We start from the raw sequence: 23,285 nt of genomic DNA on the forward strand, positions 1-23,285 counted from the left end.
TTAGCAGTCTTGGAAATCTTTCAGCTTCTTAATCAAACATTTTCCTCAAACTCCTGAGGAAGCGGAGTGTTCCGCATTAAGTCTTTAATTTTTTCCATTTAGCAGCGCATCGATCGCTGCCGACTCCTTCGCTGCATACAATTAACCACCCTCATTTATGTCTGGTCAATGACAGCCCTGTTTTAATCAATAACTTCTTTTTAGCGCGCCGCGTCCTTGGTTTTTTTCCCCGGCGCGACGATTTCTGCGCGTATTTCATTTATTATGTGTCAATCGGCGCTTGGTTTTTTCAATAAGCACCGCTGTCCTATCGCGCCTACCACGTTTTCGTCGATTCCGCAAAAAGCTCGGCAAAAAAGACAAAAGCTCGGCCAAAAAATAGTCTACCGAACAGTATTCCGTACCGGCGGTCTTGTAGCCATTTTAATTATTATTTAATACCGAGGGACGAGCACGTGGCGACGCGCGCTGTCTCGCTCGCACCCGCGCCGGCGCCGCGCTCGGGCTCCCCCGTCTCGCTCGCTCGAGCCCACTTACACACATAAAAATCGTGAATAATAAAAAAATGTGTACACATTTTTTTCGCTCAACCGCCGGTTGAGTGTGTGCGTGCGCCGCGCGCCGCTCGAGCGAGAGCCCGCTAGCGGAGCGAGCGGCGCCGACTGCTCCCCACTCCGATTTTTTAAGCTCCGCTGTCTATGTCGGAGTCCGTGTGATTTTTTTCATTTTTATGTGTTAGTGTACCCCTCGCGCGGTGTAGTTCACTTTTTCTACTATAGATCTGAATTTCAGTCTCGTTTTTGCCGCGTCGGTCTAAAGGCGGGCGAGCGGGCGCACTGCGGAGCTTGTGATGGTAGCAGCTCGAGCCGAGCACAGTTGACCGACGACGCCGGTGTTATCACTCGCCACGGGCAGCACATGTCCTGAGGAGCGGGCTCGGCGCACTGCAGGCCGGTGCACGCGAACCGCCGTGCGAGCGGGACAGCGGCCCATCACGTGTGGACCCGCCACCATTTGTATACCACACTCAAATATTGAGCAGAAAAAAATCTCGTAATTTGGATCCTAGTAACGCCGTTCGGCATTTATAATTTTACCGCGGGGTGAGGAGCACGGCTCGCGGCGCGTCCCGACCGGCGTTTTTTTTTTTTAAATGTTTATTTGCGCGGCGCACGTGGATTTTTGTAATAATTTTGGCTGTACGGCCGCGGACTGTTGCCTTACGTGTTGTGACGTTAGTGTTACCCTTATTATGTGATATTTAGTGACATTACAAGGAACAAACTGTGATTTATTATGGTGATATAGTTGGAAACGAGAAGATATTTGGATAGCGACAGGTATGTTGTTGTTTTGTGCGATGTGGGGCAGGTCGCCGGTGGTGCGCGGGCGGGCGCGCCGGCTGGAGTGCCGGGAGTGCCGGCTCCCTCTGCCGAGGGGAGAGGAGTTTACGTAACACCCCGTCCTGTTGTAATTGCCAGTCGGCGGGCGTCTGTCAAACGCGACCTTGAATTTGGCCGCACTATAAATACGGAAATATTTTTGGACGGCGCTGTGACGTTATGTTCGAATCAACTTGATTTGCGATCGGCACTTTGTTATCAAACATTTTTTATGAATATGCCGGCGACCTGTCTCGGTGTTTAGAAATAGAGTCCAAAATGTTGTCTTTACGGTAATATTAAGTAGTTACGTGTTATTTATTCAAGTAAGTCGTTTATCGCTTGCACTGGTTATCTAGAGGATGTCGATGCACATTTCTACCACCTGCCGTTAAACTATATTATCAAAGAAAAGCATATGCTTAAGTATAAATAGGGATTTTATTTATTAATTCATGAACTAAATCATATCAAATAAATAAACACGTAGTTTCGAAAATAATTTATTAATAATATACTAAAAATCAAAATGACAGTAAAAATATAATTATAATAAAATTAAAAAAAAAAACATAAATCTAAAAACAGGAGATATTAAACGCATATAAATTAAATGAATAAACGTTAATAAATTGAGATTATATTTGTACACTCGCGAACTTATTTCGTAAAATAAATAATGAAATTGTATTATGGAAATTAATCACAGTTGCTCTGATTTATATTTTCACAATGTTAAATGTTGGAAACGGTTATCCAATGCTTGACGGTAACCTTGCTCACGGTTCAGTTGACGCGAAATCTGTTTGCTGGTAATCGTTAAGCGACAAAAAGTAAGTGGTCAGAGAAAAAACTTAGGTGACCAACACGTGACTAACTCATGATTTTACTATTATAATTGCTTTTTGGAGCATTAAAACCAGCTAAATTATATTAGGTATACCTCGATACTGTTCTGCGACTTCCATGTACTGAGATAAAATTAGATAAACTTAATATTATGTGTGTTATGAATAATTGTAATAAACTGTTAAAAAATTGGATTAAATTTCTGATTCGGACTACCAAAAAACAAAGATTTTTCTAGTACATTTTTTTTTTAATATGGGCATTGCCACCCCTCATAGCAAAATAATCTTGACCAAGGGTTGCACTTGTTGCGTCTCTGTCTACGATTGAGGACTACAGCGTGAGCCTATACACAGACAACTATACAACGACGATAAACACAACAAAATAAAGTTAAAAAGAACTAATTTCATACAAGACCGCACTTGGTCAATGAGCAGGGCTTAATGTAACTTGACCTTTTGTGCTAAGACGGAAAAATATTATGTCTAATGACGTTCGACAACAGCTATACATTAAGTTCAAATTATTAAAAAACATCTTAGTTGTTATAAAAAAAAAATGTACACCTCACAAAATAAATGATAATAATTTAATTAATAAAATAATCTCAAACTCCGCCAAATAAAATACATTTAAAAATAAAGTTATCTAATCCTCCATGCGTTAATATTGTATTCCAAATTCAAAATTAATTTAAAATAAATTTTAATTCGAGTATCATAATTATACTGAAAATAAAATTAAAAAGAACAAATTATTTGCCTCTAAGCCACTTCTGTACAAGTAGTTAGAAATCTCGCCGATCGACTGTACACATCGCCCAAATATATCGAACTTCTGGTTATAGCAAACCTTGAACTTGATCCTTAAACTCGGTGAATAAGGACCAGAATTCAATGGTGAGCAAAGGCAAAGACCGCAAAATTACTTTGTTTTCTTTTCTGTACGCGCAATTATGTGTTTGACAGCCATGTGTATGTAAAGGTACAGGTGAGCACAAATGTTACTTCATGCGGTTAGATAATTGTAATGCAATTATAAAATTCAATGTTTATTTTTAATCGAGTTGCAATGTAAATTAGTTTCAAAGTTCTTATATTTAAATGTATCTGGAAGTAATTTTATCTCTCTAATATTACTTTTAATTTAAACAGACGCAGTCCATAATTACTGTATTCAAATTAGTTAAATTAAAGAAATATTATTGGCAGTTAAAAATTATAAAAAAAAAATTCAACTGGACCAAGAAGTTGTTTTCGGTTACATATTATTTTCAGTATTATATGCCGTTTATGTAAACTCTTATTATGTCTGACAAGTTGAAGATAAAATCACCATTAACGAGCACGTGTTGCTAGCACGTCTGTACAGCAATGTGATTATCGAGGCCTTATTCGATGCGGCATGTGGGCTAGGGGCTAGATCATTGACACAACCTACGCGGCACCTCGCCCGCCACTCGTCACCTGCTTACCACTATAAAAAAGCGACAAGTTTTTTATCCGTCAAATCTAGTTTAAAAATAGAACGACAAATACTAATTCGTATTCGCTAATAGATAAGAATGTTCTAAACAGCATTCAAATTTACAACGTTCGAAAATCAAACCAAATTCAAAATTCGCACAACGCTTCTATAACCGATTGTACATTTTTTGCGCAAAGACAACATTTTGGACTTCAAAAACAATATAACATGTTATTTATGGACAACAAATCTCTTGCAGCCCAATGAAAACGGTGGATCTCGGAACAATTCCATGACATAGAGAGAAAAAGCGACAAAGACACGTATTTTTATAAGGATAGTGCCAAAAGAGAAACAATTTTTAAGCAAATTTTTTGTATAGATAGATAACATTTTTAATAAACAAAATGATGGAAGGCAGGACCATCGACTACAGGCCGGACGGGGGGGGCCTGGACTACCACAATTCCCCATTAATGGCGGAGATCCCTGTGGACAATTACTCGCACATACACAGAAGTATAGAACACTTAAGATCCATAGTACCGCCACCATTGGATCATCACAGACATTTGGCGACGAACCTGGCGGACTTACGAAGGTACGAGCACCCTGATGAGATGCCGGAGATAAAGCCATCGGTGCTGAGGCTGAGTGAGTTCAAGAGTGGGCTGCAGGACATGAGGCACGAGCAGGAGAACGAAGGCCACAGACAGCTGACGCCGCAGGATGAGGGGCCGAAGGGATACAGCGCGCCGTCGACGCCGCTATCAGAAAATGGGGGGCAGGCAGTCCACGAGGAGAAGGTGAGGTTTTTTTTTGTATTGGGAATTGCTGATTTGGATTTTTTGTTTACTTTTCATTTACCAAACTTTATCGAATTAAACATTGAGAATAAAGGAATATATCATTCTTATGGGTGCATATTTCTATCTGTAGATCATTGTGCCCACCTCTTGTCCTATTAGAATTAAATAAAAATCAAACTGTCCCAAAATACACCGTATTCTAATTGGAATAAGGGCTTACGCCGCCGCTTACGACGCCAACACTGCGTAGTGTTAGCCATCATCCTTGGCACTTCGGAAGTGATCAGAGGCTTGACGTCATCGTGGCAATTTGGCGGTTCATTGTTCGTGTAGATCATTACAAGCATCACGAAGTTCCGCGTACACAACTATTAATCTTATGATGGTGCTTATGTTTGTGCGGTTTTCGAGTTTGATGATTTTTCGAGTTCTTATTGCGTAATTACAGTAGGTATTATATATGTTTTATCTTTTTTAACAAGATTTCTACTGGTTACAATAAGGTATTTGTCTATATTTGATTTTGTGATTTTTTTATATGTAACAGCAATTAGTATAAAAAAGAAATCCTTCTGTGAAAACAGCATTAAAATTCAGTAAGAAATGAGACAGTAATATATATTGCTACATACAGAATTGGGCGTGTAGTGTGGATATCGTTTCATCTCTTTCTTTCGCATGCATCATAATGCCCGTGACGTCACATGCAAGTAATTCGTGTCTTTTCTGGTTTTTGAGTCACCCCTACTACCAAATCTCAATAGCTTATAACTTGTAGATTTTTCACCAGATTTCAATGATTTCTGTTTTAGAATTTATACGTACATGTTTTATAAAAGTTATACATAAAATAAGTCAAATACCCTATTGCTTTTAACCTCACAGTTTTATTTTATCATTGATATATAGTTCAATAACTATTTGTCTTATTAGAGATGTTACTCTACCAAATACCTAATATTATATTTTTTTATCAATGGCTATGTGGGTAATCATTTCCTTATTCATTTGCCCTTCCCCTTATCTAATCCATAAATATACACTTGCTCCCAGTTCTATGATCTTGCATCATTAAACATGTCATCCGTTGATTATTATGAGGCTATCATTAAAAAGCATACCTTGACTGCTACTGATTTTTAAATTATTGCTGATTTACTTTCCTTACTAAAAAATATAGCAGGAATGCTGAGAAAATACCATTAAGTTCGAGCAAGTGGTGATAACCTAGTTGGGTGAATAATTATATTAATATTAAGGATCTATAAATAGATTTACTATCTTTGAGTCTAGTGTTTAATTTCACTCATGATTTAAGTTTAAGTAGACTACCATCAGGGAACAAACATTAAGTCGTGCGACATTAAGCTTTATAATCACTCCACAAGGTGCATTTTGATGAATTATCATCATGACGGAAAAATTTCTTAATGTTACAACATTAAATAAGCCACTTATAACCCCAAGGTACAAGATTCTGAATTTAGTACTTAATCTTTATCATACTGTAGTCTTTACCTTAAACTGATTTTGATAAAAGCAACACCAAAATTTCTTGCCCGTTCTCTCGCATTAAGTTATGGTTATGGTTATGGTTATGGTACCCTGTAATAGTAGATGTATAAGAAGAAAAAAAAATTACACAACTTTCGATTCCGTCTTGAACCATTTCATCTCTAGAATCATCAATTCCAATAAGTGACGTTCCGAAACCGCAATCTATTAGGAACTGAGTTACAAAATCCAATGCGAATAATTTTTAATAAGATTATGATAATTTTACGAGTATTTTATAACAATATAAATATTATTAGATACATTTTGACGCATATTTATACACACACACTGCTGCTTTGCGCTAGAAATAGACATTCCAGTGGTACATACCCAGGCGGACTCTCGCATATGAGAGACCTACCACGAGTAACCTACTACATATTCTTATAACACTTGAAGACACCTCCAACTGATCAATACAAATTAATTAACTGAAGCGTCGTATAGACGCTTATTTTTTGTAATAATTTACCTGTTTGCAAACAAAAACATAATTGTCAAAAACATTACAATTGTCGGTTCGATTGTTCTTTTTTAAAAATCAAATACATGCATGAAATTATCATTTAATTAAGTTATTTGTTTGATTGTTTTGTGATAGCCTATATGTAAGAGGAACGCACTAAAAGCGAAGGTACCAACTGCAGTATTCGTGTACCTATCTATCTTTACGAAGTTATGTATCTTTTATTTCGTTGTCTTTAATTATGAAAGAAATAATTTTAGACTCTAACGTACTTGGATATTCTGTTTAATGTCTAAAATATCAAACCTACCAAATTGCAATCTGTATTGAGACAACTCGCTGGCTCACTATAACAAATGACTATGTTCATTTTTATCTACGATTGAAAAAAATAATTAAAAAAAAAATATAGGTTAAAATTACAAAAGACATTCGTGTTTCCCCTTTTATTTATTATCTTACGGGATTATTGGATTTTTTTACGGAAAAAGACATTCATTTGATACAATATATACTTCTATTTGTGGAAAAAAGCGTATATACTTAAATGCTTGGTATATAAAGCGAGTAAATTGTAGGCTAAAGAAACACTAGAAACCAATACCAAGCACTAGGAATCTGCGATAATTGCTTTTAAACATTCCCTTTTACTTATTTATTTATTTCTTTTATTTATTTCTTTATTTGGACAAACAGTAGTTGTTACATTGTAGCATGGATACAAAAATCGTTACAAAAAATATAATTCAATGTACAACACTTTAAGTCGTCACAGCATGCACACATAATAACGTGTATTTTTCTCGGTAAATAAACATATTGAGAATGATATAACATAAGTTATACAACAAACTTAAGACAAAGCAAACGAAATGATATTTAAATTTAAAGAAAATATTACATAAATGAAACAGCAAACTTAAAACAATAACAAACGAAATGATATTTAAAATTTAAAAGAATAACAAAATTGGTAATAAGTAAAACAATTAAATTTATAAAAACTAATACAGCATATTCATCCCTTCAGCAACGCCTTTAAATTCAACACCAAAATAATCTTAAATCGCCAGTCATAAATAAAGACAAATATTTAGCATCTAGTAACAAAAAACTAACGAATTATGCACATTTACCTTCGTTTATGTTTACCCTTCATGCGAACAGTAATTACGTATATATTCAAAATTGCCGTCATTGTCCCAATTGTCATTATCGTGAGGCTTGATGTTTTGTCAGAAGTCTAAGTAAAATCTCCTTTCAATAAAGGCACAAATTTTACATAAATTTTATTATTAAAATTAAAAAAAAATCGGATTTTATAGCGGTTTTAATGTTTTAGTTTTCTCCCGACGTTTCGAAGACTGCAGCCGTCATGGTCACGGGAGGAACTGAGGTGTTGTTCTTCCGCAAAGTCAAAGTTACAATCTATATACACTAACACCAACAGTTGTATAATTGTAAAATGTAGGTAGTAATATAATGTCTATCATTCGCGTAAACATAAGAAATCATTAAATTTTATTAACTTAAGCCACAAGAGACGAAATAGTGCTCGACTCGTATTTCCTGTTGGGTGGCACACTCTTTGTCTTGTGGTAACGGGCTAGCCTGTGGATTCTGGAATCAACTAGAATCAGCCTGAATCTGCTGTCCCTGTCCTTGTTGCGCTCCAAGAGCTTCCTCATGGCGACAGCCTTGATCAGCTTGATCAGGTAGTAGAGGTCCTTGGGATCAATTAGTTAGATCCATTTATCCGTTTGCTGGTCTTTTTAATGGGAAAACCTTGCATGCTTCAGGACAGCGTCAAGCCTTGAATGAACAGAAGCAATATTGTCAGAGCTTTGAATTACAATCACTTCTTAGCACTCCATTATTCTCTTCTAGATATACAGTCTCATACAGTCTTACTTATAAAAAACTCGCAAAGCTACGCTTAGTTAAAACACAAATTTATTCGATCAGCTGTACGTAAGTCAAAACTCGCCATCTTGCTTCTTAATAAGATTTAAACTAGGAAACCGATGATATTTTTGACAGCTGTTTGAGTAATTCTTAACCACCTCTTAACAGTAAAACAAAAGTAAGGCTGGTAATGTCCAAAATAGTTTTACGAATACAACATCGCTTGTACAATAATATAATAATAACATCAGCCCTGTATTACATACTGTCCCACTGCTGGACACGAGCCCATCACTACTAGGAGGAACTATGACATCACTTGCACAATACATGACAGATACTGCCACCATTAAATCAAGATTAAAAATATATTCGAAACTATCAAAAATTCACGGCATGACGCTAGCACCAGTTAATCTGAAGACGGGCCGTCATTGATGCGCGGATGTGAACCAAGGTCGAACATCGGGTCGACTAAAGGTTGCACGTCCATTGTCTATATAATTAGATAGATTTTGGTTTTCCTGAAACTGAACGTGTTGGTTTTCGAATTTTATTTATTTATTAAAAAACTGACAAATCATTACACATGAGCTTATATCCTATTGTCTTCACACTAGGCAAGCCTGTATCGTGAAGACCCAAGAATTCGTCAGACTGTTTCAATGGAAGCTGATAAAATAATGACTAAATTTGAAGAGTACTGACGTAGCTTACCATCGAAGAGCCCTATATTATTATTTTTAGGCCCGAGTAACAACTACGTGTGCCCATTTAAGTTTAATGTAGGTATGAACTAAGATCGAACCTTATTTGAGGAGCAGTGACGTGGTTTGCCATCGGAGCGTCCTATATTAAAACTTTTTGGGCCCTTCATGGTAGTGGGAGCTTTTGTGCGCCCGCTAAAATTTAAAGTAGTTATAGGGCCCCTAAAGTTCGGGGGTTCCGTATCATTAATACAGCTGATAGAACAGTACCATCTCTATTATGGATTCGGGGAAGATAGTTGCAATTAATTTGTGTAAGGAGCTATATTCAAGCCAAGATTTCTTGAAGACGCAATTAGTACCTCTACACGTCACGAGTTTATTTTCATGTAACAGCGAGTGAATAAAAAAAACTCTGAGGTATTCCACACTTTGCTAGTACCTCACAGGTGTTTCAGCCTGACTATATAGTTTTGAAACGACGTGCATAATTGTATCGATTGGCAAGAGATAATCATTTCTCGGCATTTGATTCTTTGTTAGACACCACGCCATTTACTATCAGGTAGAGCACTGGCGTAAACTAGAAAAAAGTTATTGGTATTACAAAACACTAGACAGTAATACAATACGCTTCTTCAATTCTCATTCGTCACGTTTGTTTTTGTATAAATATCAATACGTCTCCGCTGTCACAGACTGCAACAATTTCTATGATTTTTCCTGTTAGATAACAATAATTACCAATGTAATGAGTTCAAGATTTCTTTTATTTGTAATTTGGGCGATAGGAAACCATGCCATGACATGATTGTAAACTGTGTTAATAATTATGTTAGCATATTTTGTATCCACGAAGATAGCGAATACAGTACACAAGGTGTTAAAAACCATCATAGCCTGCGTGAGTCGCGTTCCGGGATTAGCTTGTGTATATCCGTAACAACAGGCCGGCATAATTGTGTCGACTGGCGAGGGCTATCACATCTCTTCAGTCGACATTCTATATGGACCCCACTCCGCATACTATCAGATGCAATGGGATCAATTAGACGTACCCTTATAAAAAAATCTACGTTAAAATTAGACAAATATACTGAACCTGATAAGTGTATGACGCATGTTCATGCAGTTACTAAGAGCAAAAGATGGCACAAGAAACAAGAGATGATGGATTGACGCGTGGCAAGAAAATTTGATTTTTTTAGAAAAGGCGGGTACTGCATTTTATGACCCATTACCTCCGCTGAATGACTCTTATCTTCAATTTTATATCCTCAAAGAGGCGGTAGTGATGCTTAATGCATTCTGCATTTCAAAATTGTTGCGTGACATAATGCAATGGCGCAAATACAGATCGAAAATCAAAATTAAATTTAATGTTGCGTCTTAAATCAAGAAAATCTATATAATTAAATTAACAGTACATATATCAATATTACTTTCTCAAATTACTGATAATCATGAAACGATTTGTAAAACCTTTTTAAAACTAAATCCAGAACCTAGAATTAGTTAACTTAATTTTCCAAACGGGGATAGCTAGAATCCAGCACATTCATGTCTTGATAAGTTATAAAAAACGTTCTACGCGAGTTCCGTGGTACAAAAAACACCGATAACCAGCCGGCTGACCCGTTAGACTAGCAAGGTCGCCGATAACCAGAGATTATGTAAGTTTCGCGTGCATCGGAATGTGTGTCATGATCGGGTATAGCTTTGGAGGAAATGGAAATAGGAATCCAGTGACTAACGAGGAATCATCTCTTAGTATTATCTAGACGCCACATTTGAAAAATGGTGCAATAAATTCACTTGTATCTAAAGGAAATATGATTATAGACAAAACCAAGGTAGTTTTAACAAACGGAAACATTGTACAGCATAAAACATCACGGAAAGCATAAATACATTTTGCAGATGTTAACAAAATAGGGACGAGGACTATCACTTGCTAATTTACATCTACCAACTTCTCTGCCCAAGAAACGTAACCGAACACGACCTGCCGCATCCGAGTCAATACTTCAACAGATAAATCTAGACCCGAAACACCAGTATTTTGACTAACAAAAGAGCGTCCCAATGCCACTTCTCATCAGCTATTCATTTTCCTGTGTTTAACTTTGTTTTTCCCGAGTCCCGACCTCGGTAATCCCGAAAACCGAAATTTGCCTCGCATTAACCCAAAGAAGCAACCTTCCACATTCAATTACCACATATTTGAATACATGTTTCTGTTATGCGGATTTTGATGTTTATCATTTTACGTACCGCGTGATTTATTGCGGAGGTAATATTTTTATTATGTTTATGAATTGTTAATGTGTGTTTAGCTTCAAGACATTTGATTCGCAACGTCTAGCATACCCTATTGTGTTATTTGGGTATTCTTAGCTAGTTTATGGTTTCCCCTAAAACCGATTGAATCGGTAAAGTCGAATAAAAGATGTACCTACGAAGTAATCGAAATCGCAGAAAGAACGTTTATTTCGTTTAAACTTAGTAAAGTTTAAGATAAAATATTTGGATGCATTGCTAATAATACATAATGCGGCATTGTTAGCATATAAATGCAATAAATATGACATTAATCGGAATCCGATGAATTTTTATAAATCCAACATCATAAAAATATTCATTCACAAAGTCAGTCCTCTGCTGATATTGTGTGCAATTTAAATATAATAATTCATTCGGATGCAAGCTTTAATAATTATGTGATCAAGAGAATTTAAATTGTACTTAATGTTTATGGTAATAATTTATGGGTTATTTTTTTTTAATTTGTTTACAGTATTAGTGAATCATGTATTTGTTTTATTTGTATTTTTTACATTAAATGATGTCTTAATTATTATGCCTTGTTTCGGTTTATAATTTAAATTGTAATTGACTTAAAGTTTAATAAGGATACCAAATTATGCAATATAACGTGCAAACTCTTTGCACCGGAGAGAAGCGATTTCAAACTTCCATTTCAATTTTGAATTTGGAATAAGTTTTACTTGAAATTTTATTACCAGCCAACTACTAAGAACCAATTAAATAATTGTTTAGACACATATTTTTCAAATTTAGTAGGGGGTCGGCTATGCAAAATTAGATCTGCAGATGCTTTATAAAATAGAGAGGATTGAAGGGTGAAATGCCATTTTGATAATTCATCGACCTAGTGCTCGAAATAGGTTTCTTGATACGTCTCATTGGCAGTAACTCCACATTTGTCACGTCACTGATCAAGGGCTTCTCAGGACTATCTTTATTTTCGATGTTATAACTCCTGTCATTTTTGTTTTAAAATATAGATCGTACTAGCTGTAATATGCTGCCAAGGACAAGGTCTGTGAAGTATACAACGTGATAGCTTACACGTGCCGCCACTGATAAAGAAGCTGCTACGTTCCCAAACTATCAACGTTTCGGGACGTTTGTTTATATATAATAAAAAATATTCAATTCGATATCCTTTATCCAATTATCATAATTGGCGTGATGACGTCACACGGTGCTTTGAGCTAAAATCTCGACGCGTTTTACGATTAAAACTTTTCCTAAAAATCATAGACAATTATAGTGTAGTTCAAATATCGAATTTTCCATAGTTAATTCGAATTAGGCGCGTTTACCCGTCAAAAATTGTGCTCGTTAAATCAAATTAATAACAACAGAATTTTAAGTTTTTTTTTCATTACTTATGTCAATTTTAATTTTTGCACAATAATAAAAAAAATGTTGCGCGAAACGTTAAAATTAAAACAACAAGTACAAATAAATAATTATTAATGTGCGAAAATAAGTTGATTTTACAATAGAACAAGATTTAAATATTTAAAGGTAAAAATAACAATGAAATATGTACCTCAAATGTGAGATGTAACGCATTGAATAGATTGTAATATACAAGTATTTATTTAACACATACATAAATACCTACAAAATAAATAATAATTATTATTTCGAACGTCATCGAACCGAACGAACACAACAAAAACAGTATAATTTTGTTTATTCAAACTTAAATACTTATCTACTAAATCTATCGACTCAAGTCTGTTGCTGTGCAATTAATTAAAAAGTTTTCCTCCAACCCAAACTGAGTAACCTAGCAATATTAAAAGACAACAATATACATTTAAGCAGTCTTATTATTCGACGTTCGATTTTTTTATTTTTTAAATTCAAAAATGGAACAATTCTCTCTGGATTTTTAAGCTAACACATTTCAGTTCATACCCAACTTATCTAACCAACCAGCAATCTAAAGCGCAATTATCGTCAAACATAGCCTCCATTGTTAAATAGATACAAGTTTAAGGATCGCTTATCTATCTAATCTATCGATAAAGACTGTTCCCGCGCGAATCAATCCCTCTCCGACGCCGCACCACACTGCCGCCCGCCGTCGCCCGACCACCGAATTCGCCCCAAGGCCGCATTCCATTTTCAAACCATTGTCAATGTCACCGGCCGGCGCGCATGACGGATGTGTTTTCTTTGGCTGCGCGAGTAATTTACGATATTTATTTTTTTATTTTATTTTTAAGACGACACGATCGTTTTGTCAAAGATCTGCTTCATAATTAGTAAGTTTAAAAATGGAATGGACTGTAGTCTTGCGTAATAATTAACGGTTTTTTATTACAGAGAAAATAAACTTTCCGTATACAATTGTATAAAATCTAATTCTCGAATTAAATTTAAAAGCACATATTATTTACAAACAATAAAATCAAATTGAACATCTATCTACCAATTCAACGAACAAGCAATGCAATATATCAGTAAATGACTCCTTTATAAATAAAATCAGACATTTATAGTTGTTAAGAGAATTATCGCGTAATGTATCAAGATAAAACGTGTTTAAAGCTATCCGCGCAAATATGTTTATTTATATTAAAATGTATGTGGAGCACATTTTTGTAATCTATTATGGGTACATTCCCCATTAATCTATCTAACGCCCTCTAGAATAGTTGTCAACAGTAAAACTATATTATGTCTTTAATACACATATCTATACAAAACACATAGGCTGTATAACAAGATTTCCTTTAGCACCAGTGCCAAAAAAATTACAGATGTATCGTTAAAAAAATACTGATCGGCTGTAAAAAAGAACAGTTTAGTATGTATTGCCAATAAATTAACATTACGTCAGATAAACAGACCCTGCTACGAGTGACACATTTTTTTTGACATAATAAAATCAGTTTAACCAAACAACTTTTTTAATGGCCATTGACTTGTGTATGCAAATTAATTTAACTACACGTGGTGATTGTGTGAGTAAAGAAGGAATAATTATTAATAAATAATATAGAAAAAGCATTCCAAATATCTTATCTGTATTTATAAAATCACAAATTTAAAAATAGAATGTTCATGCCAACATTCAAAAACCAGTTAGAGTTTTACTACTTAAAACTTATTTTAGGACCAACAGCTTCTGCGTGGACGGTTGGTATCAAATATTGTCTATGCATTAAATCTTTTTTATCATCATAAATATGACAACTATATTACTGTCCATTAGAAAAAGCATTCAAAATATCTTATCTGTATTTATAAAATCACAAATGTAAAAATAGAATGTTCATGCCAACATTCAAAAACCAGTTAGAGTTTTACTACTTAAAACTTATTTTAGGACCAACAGCTTCTGCTTGGACGGTTGGTATCAAATATTGTCTATGCATTCAATCTTTTTTATCATCATAAATATGACAACTATATTAATGTCTATCGACTAAAGATAGAAAGAAAAAAATACCCTAAACTCATAGCAATAGAATTGATGATTTATTAATAATCAAAGTCGTAAAACTACTGTTGTCAAATGAAGGCTCACTGATTTTCCGACAATATGGTAGCAAATGTTGTAAATGACAGATAATCGATTACCTTTGATGTATTAAGTTTTTTACGTAATATTTTGCAGATCTAAACGTTTAATTTACATAAAATAATTAGCTATCAAAGATAATTTTATTCATGTAGTTAGTGGGTATTGATAGATTATTAAGTAGTTTTTGACCGTGACTATCCAAAGTCGTTTCATGCAAGGAATTTAAATGAATCTGCAAAATTTGAAGTGATACAAAGAGCACTCTATTTTGATAATTTTCGAACCATATTATTGTTTATTATTTAGGCTCATATAAGTTTTTCGGCTTCTGCTCGAATGTAAAATGGGAAGACTCGAGCTATAAGTCTCAGCCACCTTCCAATGAGTCAGTTAACACCACATCAAATATAATAAAGATAATAAAAGTGGGTATGTTTTTACGTTACCCGCCAATATCGGTCTTCTATAGCTCATATGCATTGTCTATGGACCGCACAATCGTTTTATCTCTTTCACACTTTACCCATACAGCCATGATATTTAAAAACATATATAAGTTTTCATCCAATAGTGCTGCTTTATTTCAACAAAGCTAATATTTTCCGACAATAATTGTTTTTCCGTTTAACCTCTGCCCATCCCCGCACTAATAGCTTGAAGACAAAACACTGTTTTAATTTAACGAATTTTCGTACATAACAACGCATCTACATTGGAGCGTTTCTTGGAACGTTTTTCTAACAATCCACCGTTGCCAACGGTGTACGTAACTCTTATTTCAAGTCGATAGAGATCAGTTTACTTTAGCTAGTTGTTTGATGAATGTAAATTGAAATTTGTTTTTGTGTAATTTTGATTGACACCGACCATTACGGCGGTAGAGAGTTGCGTCATCGCACACAAAAATAGTAGAGTAACCAAACTGTATGAAACTATGTGGAAATTTAATAGCACATGATTTTTTTTTATGAAAAAAAAACGTTGGTAATATCAACATATCAATATTGGATATGGATTTAAGTGAAGCCAGTTAAAATCGTTTTTTTTTCGTAATAAAAGGAGACTATTGCATTAGGTAGTAAAAAAATATGCCAAAGAACACAAGTTTTTCTTAAAAGTTTTTTTCCATTAAATCTGATATTTATATATAAATACTTAAATACTTACATAAACCACTAATACCATCATTTTAGGATTTTCATAATATATCACGTCTTATTTTTTTTTTAAAATGTCCTACGTGGCAACGTATTGTGGACACCCTAACACAGGTTTTATTTCGAGCACACCATCCAACAATCTCGACGATTACAGCTTTTCTTCACAGTTTCCTTCATAAAGCATAGACAATTGCTCGGATACGACCTCGTCGTCCTTTAAGAATCCCCACCAATTAGTGGGTAAATAAAAAACATACAACATGGACATCTGACATATGTCAGTTCGCTAATTTATCAAATATCAACAAATATTCAGAAGTTATTTATAAACTTAGTAATGAAACTCAGTGAATAAATATGGTGGCCATTTGCAACTTCGTATAAATGTTATTGGGCTAGCTTTTGCTGGAGGATGTTTGCCTTTCTCGGCATAAAATTAACCTAGAGTAGAGATAATATGTATATTTTTAAAAGGGGTTGTCCTTTCTCAGGATAACAGTAGCCTACAGAGATGTGTATATTTCTAAAAGGTTTATCAAAATCGAGGCAGTTTAAAAAGTATGTTCAAAAAACAGAAATGCACCTATAAATTTGTGTAAATAAAACAGTATTAATTTGCCTGTATAAAAAAATATATCTAATTAAGTGGTAATAGAATGTGATAAAATACTGAATTATCGTATATAATATGAGTTAGTTTTTTAAGAATTACACGAGTTGAAGCATGAAAGACTGTGCGAACAGTAATTTGTTTTAAGAGGAAAAACTACGCAGTCACAAGAAATTACATTAGAAAGAAGTTCGCGTTCATATTTCTTTAGAATGAATATGAATTATAGCTTTACTATATTTATAAAAATCCAAAGAAATTAATATAGAATTCAAATGACGAAAGTAAACGACGGAAGGTATTGCAAGTTTGCCTACTAATACAATAAAAAAAAAATAAAAAAAAGACAGAAAATAGTTCAACACACAGCCCTAGACGAAGTTTTAAAAATTTTAATAACATTTATTATAAACGCTACATACAATGCCGTGACAACCAGACAGTCCAACACGTGGCTAGAGTCCATGGTTACGAAATTACACTAATCGTGTGGTCACGCGATTCGCCTATCTAAGTTCGGTAATTTGACGGACTCCGCGGGCTAAAACATTCCTTACGGTGCACACTATTCTTGGTTTTGTGGGATAAAACTTAAGACTATCGCTGTAATTGTATATCAAAAAGACACTGGACGAATTATTTTTAGTTATCACTTGCTTTGTAAAAAGAAAAATTGTGAGGAAAACTGCATACCTAAAAATTCTGATTAAGAATTTCGAAGGTATGTGAAGTCAACCCGCTATAGGCCAGTGTGGTGGACTATGGCCTAACCCTCTCAGTAGAAGAAGCTCTACAGTAAGACAGCGTATCAAAAGCTTAGCTGGGTATGGCACGAACTGCCGAGACGAATGTCCGCAGGTTCAAATTCCAAGGGAACACACCTCTGAATTTTCTAAAGTTATATCTGAATTCTCTATGAATTATCGCTTGCTTTAACGGTGAAAGAAAACATAATGAAGAAATCTGCACATCTGAGAAGCTCTTTATAAGAATTTTAAGGGTATGTGAAGTCTACCAATCCGCATTATGAGTGGTGGACTAAGGCCTAACCTCAGCATTACAGGGTGTCCATGCTCAGCAGTGACAGTATAATCCACGTCTATTATTATAATAAAAACATCCACGCGACATCGACACGTGTGGTGATCCTACCTGTAAACGCGTTTAATACATTTATAATAACATTCATTACTTCCTCTAGCTTATGTTATGGAACAATTCAGGTTTTAAAAACTTGATTTTGCATATCCACTTGTCAAACTTATTAGATGTGATGTGTTGATAAATTGTTTAAAAAACGATATTAATTAACGGGGAAAAACGTTCAGTTGAAGGTTTGGTGTCCTTCAGTGAAGACAAGATTAAGTTGTAGTTAGAAACTGCGTCTCGATGTTGCGATATCTAATGTACAAAGCTGAAGTATTTGTATACTAATCTACCTATATATAGTTGCAGAATTAGATTGTTTGTACCCGTTAATCTCATGAACTATTCAACCGATTATTTTTTCTTATTGGAAGCTACATTACTCTTTAGTGCTATAGGCTATTTTCATCCTGGGAAAGTATAAAGCGGCACTTTTATCCCGGAAAAGAATCATGCATGCGGAGAGGCAGGCAAAATGTAGTACACAAATAAAATTGAACTCTTTTTTTCTCCAAATAAGGTACTTTTCCTAAGCTCTGGTACGACGGAAACTTTAACACGATTTTTTGCACTTCTAAAATTGCTAAACCAATTTTTATACGACTTTAATTGACTAGTAGATAACATTTCTTAGCTTAAATCAAGTTATAACTAGGGATATCATTTCTTTCATATAATTCATACTCTCTGCCTACCGTTGTAAGGGTATAACATGTCTAACTGGTCCAAGACATATTACTAAATTCCGTTGTAACGTATATTAAATTACATTATTGTGGTCAGGGGCCGTACATGTCAAGTTTGTTGGACCTCTGTTCTAAAGGTCAATAATAACGGATTAAGGGCAAATTATTATATAATTATGGAATAGATACTATTCTGCCTAAGGGAAAAAAACATTTCAACTTAATGTTTTATACGAAGAAAAAAATGTTAGATATTTCGCTTATGCTTTTAAGTAATATTCATTTATTTTAGATATGTCTTTTTCATTATGATGCCATCCTTAATGGCTTTGGTATTTAAGGTAGCCTTCATCCTCTCGTATATTCTGGACGCCCAGCAATCAATAAGACATTGGCGACTCATAACGTGTTAAGTTGTGTATAGGCGTCCCTGCAATCAACACTTGAAGCAATTAGCTAACGGGATACTGGAATTCTTCAGCTTTGCGACTACAGAGGTCCAGAGATTGGGCAGAGAATTAGGGGAGGAAGAGTGAGGGAAGGATGAGCGAAGGTAAAATGATCTTGAGCCATTACAGGCTATACAGGGGTTAGGGACTCGATCCAATGCTCGTTCGGATGTTATACTCCCGAGTGTCGACATTGGGCCGTAAGACTGGTGAAACATAACCGTTCTACTCACCCCCCAATGGTAGCGATAGCTCGTTTTTACCCAGCGGGAAAATAAAGCCATTACAGGCCTGATTGTGAGACCTTACAGGCCCCTTATTCTGTAAGATAGTGTAAACGCGTAACGCGGCCGTGTCATGTTATCTTCGAGAAATGTGCGTGGAATGGTATTCTGTAAGCCAAATTTCTATAGTCCGAAACATGATGCGTTGTGTTACGTGCTTGTTACGGACTGTTAAAATAACGTGCGGGATAGAGAATAAGGCCCCTGGCCTCAATGTGAAGTTACAACCACGAGGTGTACACTGAACAGTCTGGCTAGACTCACGACATCAGTCTCCCCACTTGGGCAGTAGTGTTTATGGCCCACGCCTTTATCTGAGGACTTCGACGATGCCTCTGATTTTCTATGAATAAATTTTAACATTAAAATTAAACTACTTTTCGGATTTTATCGCTTTTTTTATATTTTAGTTTTCTCCCGAGGTTTCGAAGACTTTGCAGCCTTCATGGTCACCGTTAAAAAAACCTTCGCGTTAATGTCTAACATTCGCGTAAACATAAGAAATTTTAACTTATTTACCCACAGACAGATTCACTATAAGTAGAATATATTTTTTAGATTTAAATATTTATAAATTTGTCCTTCAGTCAACATATAAAATTACACGGATTAGTTTGTAGCTAATTAACTATTTGTTAATCATATTAAAAAGCTTTTAAAATGCGCTGATTTAAATTAATAAAAATATTTAAATTATTTATTTGTGACTATGTATTATGTAGCATGGAGGCCATTTGCGGGCTATCCGTAAGTGTATCCAAATTTAGACAGAACTTAATTTATTCGATAATAGCAATGTACGTATATCTAGTTTCGACTTCCTGCCATTTAATTAGTATAAGATTTTAGAAAGCTGGTACTTAATGACGGAAGTCTGGCTTCAAGATAACAGAATATTAATAAATTTTTTCGCACTAAGTAGCTTATCGCAAATTTAATTACATGTAAAAATACCATACATTAATAAACCAGTATAATGAGAGACATATGGGACTATGTCTAATGACTTAGGGCGCCATGATTCAGAAATCATAATGTTTTCATATACCTAGCAGTAAAAGGACATATTTTATCTTAAAATGCATCTATAAAATCTATTTTTAGTCTTAATAAAGCTAATTTATATTTCATTACCGTATAATCTTTAGTCGGATTTATTTAACTAAATTAATGTAAATATCGATTAAAAACTTTTTACGAGTATCGATAACAACAAACAAATATGTAAACAAGTTTAAAAAATAATAAAATTTGAATATCGAACAGGGTTTCTATTTTATACGAATATTTAAATATTTAGATACAACGATCATTCTTGCAAATTAGCTATTCTTGACTGTTCTAAATTTAAAATATTGACTAGTATAGTTCGCAACTTCGGCCGTTTGAAAACTGTACTCCGTAGTAAAAGCTCTACTGTGGGCCTTATTCTCTATCCCGCACGTTACTTTGCAGTGCGTAACAAGTACGTAACACAACGCGTCATGTTTAGGACTATAGAAATTTGGCTTACAGAATACTATTCCACGCACATTTCTCGAAGATAACATGACACGGCCGCGTTACGCGTTTACACTATCTTACAGAATAAGGGCCCTGTATCATTTTCTGGGACTTTTCCCAAGTTTTTTTTTTGGTATGCTTACACGGCAAAGCACTGCACCTGATGACAAGTGAAATGTTTTAACACCTTGTGTACGGTGGTCGCCGCCATCAGTACTAGGAATTGATTGAATTGACGACTCTAAAACCTTACAAAGCATTGACATTCATAAATAACCCGCTATATACAAGTAAAACCGGTTATACCGACATTAAAGGGACCTGTCTGATCACTATATCCGATAGTCATTATAAACGATACTTTTTTATTTATTACTATTACATTTATTTACAGCCACCTTGAAATGTTATAACCAATACTTCGTTATAACCGAAGTCGTCTTAACCGGTTTCTAATATATTATATATAACGTACAAAAATATAAATCCACTCACGCGATATCAGATTTAATTATTTTTTATATTTACTTTTTGTCCCGTGAATTCAATGTAGTGTGAATTACATTTCAGTCCGGTTATATCAGCGTTGGAGTCATTTGAAAAATATAAGAACCATAATATAATCTATCCTCGATATATATTTAATTAAATGGCAAATATGTTCCATGTAACGGCTAAACGGTTACCATTTTTTTTAAGTTAGGTAAAGGAGCCCTGTACCGTCTATAGCGCCATATCAAAACTGTCTTTCGATTGAAACTAACGTAATCGCCAAAAGACAGAATAGGACTACCCCAATTTCTAGATTAGCCAGTGATGATCTGAAAAATGATTTATGTTTACGCGAATGTTACGCTGTCCCTCCCGCGATGGCTACGCCCTTGCACAGCGGCACGAATAGACGGTATAACAGATGCATAGGAAAGACCAAATGAAGTATAAAGTCCGAATTACGCAATTCAAAAACAAACCGTTCCATTCAACAAGTATTACTCGGCTTCATGTAATATTGCGTGAAAGTTAAAAAAATAAAATTCACTGCCAGTGTCGTTCGCGGAGGCTATTCTCGCGCGTGCGACATGTGATTTTTTTGGCAAACTCGCTCGACGTTTTTTTTAGTACAAATATAAATCTGCATTGATCATGAATTTTTTTATTCTATTTTTAAATTCTCTCTTTGCATTGATATTTTTTTTTTATTTATTTGGCTTTTTATGTATAACTTTTTTTTTGTTTTCACTTGAATAATATTACGGGGACTGATGAGTTGGAATTTTTGCCTGATATAGCAATATACGCTGATCTTATCTTGACGAATACTTAGTTTTGTCTCTTTGTGCCTTTCTCCCTCTTCTGGGATGATAGTTAAGTGTATTAAATACATAACTGCCTTACACTGTCAAATTATTATTTTAATTAAAATTAATTTGACGTGGAAATGTCAATCTAATATAATTGGGAGTTTATTAACGGCACGCGTTCCGGACTTTATTTTGGATAAACACCGGCCATAGTCATTGAAAAAAAAACGTAAAAAACTCACTTGGTTTCCGCGCTAATTTCTATTCTATAGAGAAGTATTTTTTATACAATCATAATTAGTGAAGACTTTTTTGTTAGTATTCAATGAATTGGCTTGGTTTTTTCGTAGCTTTTGTTGAAAATAATAGGTATTAACGACCAAATAATTTATGAAATGATTGTATATTTACTTCATATATCGATGGTTGAAAAGCTAATTGACTTAAGCCACATTTTCGACACTAAATTACATACATATTTAAAATCAGCATTTTTTTCTGTTTTTTAACCTAATTAAATTTTTTCGAAAAAAATATCGTTTAAATCAATTAGCCTTTCAACCTATATAGTGTTTTATAAAGACACGGCAAAATAGCTCCACTGCACTTAATCATAAGAGTGCCATCTAGATGTTGAGAACCAATTTCGTCCTGTTCGTGTCCGAGTAATTCAAATTTATATTTGTATATTCATCAACAAATGCAACACAGTAATTGCCGACTAATTTGTACCGTCGTTCCGCTACAACTCGATTCATTAACTAACAGGATGTAGCGCGTTCAACGCGAAGATATAGCGACAAAAAAACTCGTACGCTCATCGAGGATTTTAGGTTCGGGGTCTAAGCTGAGGCCGCGGGTGGTAACGTCTTAAATTCCTAACGTGACTTGTATAATCCACGTTAATAATTTCAGGATAGTTTTATAAAAAGGAAGTAGTTTTTCGACTCAAGGCTAATTTTATTTTGTGTGCGGATTTGATAGTGATCAAAAAAGAATATTACGTTTTAGTTCTCATTTCTATGGATTTCTAGAGTCAATGCTATTATCATACCCTTACAAATAAATAGTTTGAAGAATTACTATATACATGTGATATGCACTAATATTACTTTACTGCTTAAGTAAAACACAAGTTTACGGCTAAGTT

At 34.6% G+C, this 23,285-nt stretch overlaps 1 protein-coding gene across 1 annotated transcript in view; it reads left to right on the plus strand.

Annotated features, from left to right (window-relative positions):
• Positions 1-684: 684 nt before the first annotated feature.
• LOC115452941 (zinc finger protein rotund) overlaps positions 685-23,285 on the plus strand; it is a 43,072-nt gene continuing 20,471 nt past the window's right edge. The window contains exons 1-2 of the mRNA XM_037439060.1: positions 685-1,340; positions 3,961-4,507. Coding sequence (XP_037294957.1) covers positions 4,109-4,507 — 399 coding nt within the window. The 5' untranslated portion in view covers positions 685-1,340; positions 3,961-4,108. The remainder of the gene's footprint in view (positions 1,341-3,960; positions 4,508-23,285) is intronic.

Source organism: Manduca sexta, chromosome 3 (genome assembly GCF_014839805.1).
Source record: "Manduca sexta isolate Smith_Timp_Sample1 chromosome 3, JHU_Msex_v1.0, whole genome shotgun sequence".
NCBI classification, from domain to species: domain Eukaryota; kingdom Metazoa; phylum Arthropoda; class Insecta; order Lepidoptera; family Sphingidae; genus Manduca; species Manduca sexta.